Source organism: Chrysochloris asiatica, unplaced genomic scaffold (genome assembly GCF_000296735.1).
Source record: "Chrysochloris asiatica unplaced genomic scaffold, ChrAsi1.0 scaffold00319, whole genome shotgun sequence".
NCBI classification, from domain to species: Eukaryota; Metazoa; Chordata; class Mammalia; order Afrosoricida; family Chrysochloridae; genus Chrysochloris; species Chrysochloris asiatica.
Genome location: NW_006408837.1, coordinates 2,659,694 through 2,666,463, shown reverse-complemented (window position 1 = coordinate 2,666,463; position 6,770 = coordinate 2,659,694). Strand labels below are relative to the sequence as shown.

At 52.5% G+C, this 6,770-nt stretch overlaps 1 protein-coding gene across 1 annotated transcript in view; it reads left to right on the top strand.

Moving 5' to 3' along the window:
- Positions 1 to 6,770, top strand: part of HTT (huntingtin) — a 160,913-nt gene that overhangs the window by 118,091 nt on the left and 36,052 nt on the right. The window contains exons 37-40 of the mRNA XM_006875329.1: positions 2,196 to 2,312; positions 4,205 to 4,327; positions 4,601 to 4,836; positions 5,940 to 6,082. Of these exons, the coding sequence (XP_006875391.1) occupies positions 2,196 to 2,312; positions 4,205 to 4,327; positions 4,601 to 4,836; positions 5,940 to 6,082 (619 nt within the window). The remainder of the gene's footprint in view (positions 1 to 2,195; positions 2,313 to 4,204; positions 4,328 to 4,600; positions 4,837 to 5,939; positions 6,083 to 6,770) is intronic.

Here is a 6,770-nt window from a genome sequence, read left to right as displayed (position 1 = left end):
GCCACCAGGTACTTGAAGCTGGGGGTGTGCTCTTGTACACTGTCTTGAGTTCCTTGGGGCTGGGGACCAGGACCACCAGGTACGTGGGTCGGGACAGTGGAAGGCCCTGTCCAGCAGTGTGTTGAAGGCTGTTGTGAAATGACTCAGCCACCATGCACAGGGTTCCCTAGAAGTGGCTGCTGGGTATGAAGCACCGACCCTTCGGCAAGCTGTCAGGGCTTTACCTACCGCATGACACTTTGTACACACTCTGGGTGTCTCGGGGCTGGGGAGGAGCCCATGGTCCTCTCTTGAAAGGATGCTGTAGCCCATGGGAAAGTCCCTTGAAGATCAAAAATCAGTTCGTTGACAAAGTTGGTCAACGTGGCCGAATTCTGAAAGCGGATTGTAACCTTGACGCTCACTCCCTTTTAGTTGTTAAGTGCCATCGAGTCGATTCCGACCCATAGCGACCCCGTGTAGTGTTTCCAAGGAGCACCTTGGTGAGCTTGAACCACCGACCTTGCAGTTCAAACAGCTGTGCAGTCTGACGCATTAGCGCACAGCATCACCCCAGGACTCCTGAGAACTGACTTTTTGACAGGCCAAGGTCTTCTCCTTAAAGTGGAGCTCAGGCACCCTGGTGGTGTGGACAGTGAAGTGCTCGACGGCTAACTGAAAAGTTGTTGGTTGAACCCACCATGCAGCTCAGTGGGAGAAGTCCTGGTGACCTGCCTCCGTAAAGACCAAGAAGTCACAGCATGTTGAGGACACACTCTCTCTCCTTAAAGGACCGCTCCTTACTTGGCAGGTCCCCAGCCCTCACTTACTTTGGCTATTCTCTGAGCTGTTCACCTTCGAGTGTCTATAAAACCATAAATTTGTCCCATCTGTGCTTCTTGATCTATGGACTATTTAGTGAAGTCATCCTTAGCATTAATTGGAATGCAACGTCCACCTTCGGTAAAGAGATCTGAGCTGGAATCATGACTCTTGGCAGGCACAGCCGAGCCAGAGAGAAGCTCGTTAGCCACACGCCGTACAGGAGAGAGCTGTCTGGGAAGTTGAGGTCGGCTTGTGGACCTTTTGCTAGCGGAGTACAGCTTTCTCTTGTGCAGTGGAAATGCCTAGAAGAGAGCTATCCACTTCGGAAGGCAGTAGGTGGGGCAGACTGTGTGGACATTAGATCTGTCTCTGTCCTTATAAATCAGACCCACTGCTGTTGAGTGGATTCCGACTCATCACAACCCTGTAGGGACAGGAGAGCTTCCCCAGAGGGTTAGGTCTTTATAGACCTGTGATGGGTTCGAACCACTGACCTTTCGGTTTGCAGCTGAGCATTTAACCACTGCGCCACCAGGGCTCCTTCTCGCTCTGTATTTCAGGTGCAATTGCAGATCCAGCATCACATTAGGAGTGAAGTAGTTAAATGTTTGGCCAAACACAGCAGGCTAATTTTTAAGCTGATAATTTTGTATGGCCTACGAATGATGTTATAAATATCCAAATGGCCCTTGCCAGAAAATAGGTTCCCCACCCCTGCTGTAAAGGGTCAGATAGAGAAGACCTGAAGCTTTCCAGCTCTTGCCGTCAGTGTCAGGTGCCTAAGTGCTGGCGTAGCGTGAGAGCAGCCTGAAAGTGCCCAGTCAGCTCCCTTTCCCGGGACTTTCTGCAGCCACTTCGTGTGCACGCCATTGGCCATGGCTGTGTGCCCATGAAGCCTTACTTGCCCAGACAAGTCCTGGGCTGGCCCCTGTTGCCACCCTGGTGAGGTTTGGGATCTCTTTGGGAATACATGCTCACTAGTTAACCCAGGCCCAGCCCCGTGTGACTCTTGAAACGCGGTACTTTTGGTTGATGAGCTTTGTGAAAGGCCCAGAGTCAAAGTTAGCCTCCGCAGCAGGACAAGGCTGTGTCTGTGTCTTGCTGAAGGCTTTCTTTGGGACTCTTCTCTGGTGGTGACTCATGGACCCTAGAAGTAGCAGTGACAGTGAGCTGGGCAGAGCACAGGGGGCGGCTGCCCAGAGTGGTTTGCCCCAGCCTTCCTGCGTCTCCTCCTGTTCTCCCCACATGGTGTGCGTCCTGAGTGAGGAGCACAGCAGCAGCGTGTCTGACAGTGACCTGCGTACTGGCTTCCATCCTGGCTGGTGAGGAGGAGGAACCCGACGGTTCCAGAGGACCCGGAGCCTCAGTAAGTGCGGACACGCCTCTTCCAGGTGCTGGAGATGTTCATCCTCGTGTTGCAGCAGTGCCACAAGGAGAGTGAGGACAAGTGGAAACGGCTGTCCCGGCAGACTGCTGACATCATCCTGCCCATGCTGGCCAGGCAGCAGGTGCGTGATGGCGGCCTCAGCACGGACACGTGCCCTGTGAAAGGCAGTGAAGGCGCTGGCCTGCTGACCACAACACCAGTGCTATAAACTCAGTGGCAGCTCTAAGGGAGGCTGTCTGCTTCCACAACACTTACATCACTGGGTCATCACGCATCACAGTTCTTAGGTTTCTCATCAAATTATAGCAGGTTCAGGCTCGGGCAACACGTCAGTGCCAGCCATGGCCAGGTTGTCCTGGGTTCTGGTGAGGCTGAAAGACAGCAGTTTAGTGAACTAGCGACCAGGTGCTTTCCTGTAGCCGTGAACTCCACGCCTGTAGGTGCTCTGTGAACTTCATTCCATCTTCTCTCTGTCGTGCACATAGTGTGAGGAGCAGTGAGGTTAAAGGCAGTAAGCCTCGTTGCATTTTTGCCCCTGAGAAGATGAGGAGGGTGGGTGTCAGAGTCTGGGTTCGCTGGAGGAGCAAGCCCCAGCACGGTGCTCCCCAATTTTCCGTCATGCTCCTGGTCATTGTGTGTCAGCCCATCTACTGGAAGGCCTGCCTCTTTGTCGCTGACGCCCACTTTACCAAGGCTGACCAGTCCCTCCTGACAGCCTGTTGGGCCATCATGGCTGCTCAGGAGCCCTCTGGCTGTACCTCTCCTGAGACAGGCCTGCTCAGAGTTGGAGCACAGCCTCTTCCTGCGCTCCTGGAGGCAAGCCCGTGTGTTGGAGTGCGCAGCTGTGGGTGCAGTGAGCGGAGACAGAGGGGGCTGTGGGGCCTGGAGGGGGCTAAGGACAGAGCAGGCAGGTGGGAGCGTGTTCTGAGGGCTTAGCAGTGTGGGCTGCCAATAGGCAGGCATTGTGGAGGCCACCAGGAGCATGCTGGGGGTGCGGGGCGAGACTGTGCCAAGCAGCACCTGAAGAGAGGTGGCCTCTGAGGGGATGGGAGGAGGCTCAGGAGGGCTTGTCCATGCGCTGGGGGCAGAGCAGATGGAGAGGACGGTGTGGGGTTGCAGGACAGGCAATGGTCACAATGCAGTCCCTGAGCAGATACAAGGGTCAGGCCTGATGTGTGTCTGTGCTGGGGGCACGGGGCCTTCGGGGCACAGGCTGCGGGCATGGCTGCAGGCAGGGTGGAAGTAACAGTGGCATTGTTTTCATTCTGTGCAGCCCAGCGCTGTGTAGTGTGCACGCCTGTGCCTCGAGAATGCCGGAGCTCTGCGGATCCTATTCAGTGAGAAAAGTAGGGAGGTTGATGGTATGAATTTTAAAAAACAACGAAAAGAAAAAGCTGCGTCTCTGCATATGTGTGAATGGGTATATGCTTATAGGAATTCAGAGAGAGTTGCAAAGAGAGCATAGCCCGGTCTATTAACATTCATTAGTGATAGGCACTTTGGGTAGAGCTGTCTGCTTGGCAGATAGATAAAGAAAGCAAAATAAATAGTATGTACGTTGTTCTGTTGGGGCAAAATTATATGTGTATAATGACTCACGAGAAAGAGTGGTTCCCAAATGGTGGTGGTGAGGTTTCCGCGGTGATTTTAAACACTCCTAGTCGGGGGAACATGGGAGAGCCCAGACTCGCAGGGCTGCTCTCCCTGGTCCTGAAAGCGGTCTGCCGTTGACAGGGTGAGCTCTCAGCATCTTTCTGTGGGTTTTCCTTCTCGGTGCAGTCTCCATCCGACACAGGTTCTGCGGGTTTTGCGGGATATTGTTTGAATCATTTAAAGAAAGTTCTTTGTTACTGAAAAAATCAAGCTAGTAAAGTCTTGTAAAAAAATATAAGCTTGGATCCCGATGAATCTGAACGTGGGTACCATTTGGCATGGACTGTGTACGCAGATGTCTGTCGGGCTGGTAGTCTGGTCGGCTGGTGCAAGCACATCTGTGATGTTTCTTCACCACAGATGCACATCGATTCTCATGAAGCCCTGGGAGTATTGAACACTTTATTTGAAATCCTGGCCCCCTCATCCCTCCGTCCTGTAGACATGCTTTTACGCAGCATGTTCGTGACCCCAGATACAATGGTGAGTGTCCCGCCTCGTGATGACCTCCTGGAGTCTTGGGGGTAAGGGAGGCTCACGGCAGCACAGCTGGCAGCGGGCGCCTACTCCTAGGAGGGCGGGTGGGGCCTGAGCAGTGGTCTTTCTGTCCAGTGGCAAGTGCCTGAGACCGGCCGGGTGAGGGTTGTGTGTTGGTGGAACGCAGCACCTGGGGCCAGCTTCCCCATGATGTTGGCAGGTGAGTAAGCATGCCACTGGCTCCTGCTGTAGTAACACAATGTCTTCCCTCCCCTGTAGGCGTCGGTGAGCACTGTCCAGCTGTGGGTCTCTGGGATCCTAGCCATCTTGAGGGTCCTCATCTCCCAGTCCACAGAAGACATCGTCCTCTCCCGCATTCAGGAGCTCTCCTTCACGCCACACCTCATCTCCTGTCCAGTCATTAACAGCTTAAGACAAGGGGGCAGTCCTCCTGCACTCGAAGAGCTCTTTGAAGGGAGACAAACCAAGAATTTGCCAGAAGAAACCTTTTCCAGGTACGCTCTTGGTCTGAACTGGTAGTGAGTGAATCCAGCTCATTGCGGAAGGCCCAGGGTGTCGGGTGAACCGTCCCCAGTCTGCCAGAGGAGTCTGTACTGCTCCTGGCTCGGCCACATTCCTTCTCATACCCTTGTTAAGGATGGCACCACGGTGGCACACCAAGGGTTGGCTGGTACGTTGTCTGCAGAGCTCACTGGGTGCTGCGGACTCTGAACATTGCTGCTGATAAAATTCTGGTCCCTCCTGGGGTGGACGACAGACACTCCCCTGTGTGCACTGTGGTGTCAGATTCCATTGCTTGGGAGCTCCGGAGGCACTGTAGCTGATGCTGAACATGAGTCATTGGTGACAACTGTGTCTGCTGTCACGTCCGTGCAGATGGAGTTGGCCCACGAGGATTATGGGAACAAGTCCAGTAGCTCTGCCTGGCTCCTGTTTAAGGTTTCACATGCAGGTTGAGGTTCTCCCACATATTCTAGACACTTTTGTTAAGTTTTGGCAAAGTTTTATGATGATACATAAAACTGGATTGTGTTTTTTATGTATCAAGTGTATTTGAGTATAATGCTTTACAGTTTACAAAGATTTAAAAAATCACAAATTTAAACCTCATAACAGTCAAAGGAGCTCTGGTAGCACAGTAGTTACGAATTGGGCAGCGAGCCACAAGGTCAGCAGTTCGAAACTACCAGTTGTTCCGCGGGAGAAAGATGAGGCAGTCCGCTCCCGTAAAGATTTACTGCCTTGGAAACACTACGCAGGGTCGCTATGGGTCAGAACTGACTCCATGGCACATGACAACAGTCCTTCAAAGGTGCTGTCCTTACTGGGGTGGTGCTGTAGGGTCAGCACTGGACTGCAAACTGTGAGATCGGTGGTTCAAACCCACCATCTGCGCCTGGAAACCCTACCCAGGCTTGCTCTGAGTCGGAACTGACTCGATAGCAGATGACAACACAGTTAGTAAGGAGAGTGGTGCTCGGTCACTGCACCCAGACGGATGGGGTGTTGCCGTGACTTTACCTACTTTCTTCCATACCTCCCACACTACTGTAAAGAGTCGCCTCACCGACCCTAACCCTTTTCCCTTTCTTTGAAGATTTCTCCTCCAGTTGGTTGGCATTCTTTTAGAGGACATTGTTACGAAGCAGCTGAAAGTGGAAATGACTGAACAGCAGCATACCTTCTATTGCCAGGAGCTGGGCACGCTGCTGATGTGTCTGGTCCACATCTTCAAGTCTGGTAGGTGGGCCCAGGGGCAGGACCGCGGGGCACTAGAAACGCTGCTCCCTCTGTCTACGTAAGTGACGATGCTCTTCTACTCTGAGTCTCTGTTCTGTTGGACATGGGGTCGCTGAGAGTCAAAACAGACTTGGCAGCTCCTAAGAGCAACAAGGCTGAGGTGTTTGTTACCAGTGAACCCGAGAGGAAAGTCTCAGGATGCCAGGCGTGCAGTAAGCATGGGACATGGCCAGGCCTGTTAGGACCGTCAGCAGTCCCCTAGGATGATGAGCATTTTTTGGTATTACCTAAGGAGAAGGTGGTCTCTATATTTGGATGTGTCAACTAGACCAACTGAGAAAGTAAGTTTCTTAATGCGGCCCCAAAATGTACCATAATATTCCATGGAGCGTGCTGGAAACACAATTCATAAGGGTTAAAACTGGTAGATACAGCTGAATTCCTTCCAACAATGATTGAAGGGTCCAAATATATCAAGCAAACCTGAGCCCCTGGGGATAAAAGTACTGAGTTGGGCCTTAGACACCATGAGGGTAATTGTCCTAGGCAATAATCCAGCGTATCTTTCCCTTCATAGTCCATGCCATGCTTCGTGTCCTTTTAAGCATGAGATGCACTTTGCTTTTGTCTTACTTTGCCAACCTGGTGCCTTCTTGTTGATCCCTGACAGCAGACCTCATCTCCTACT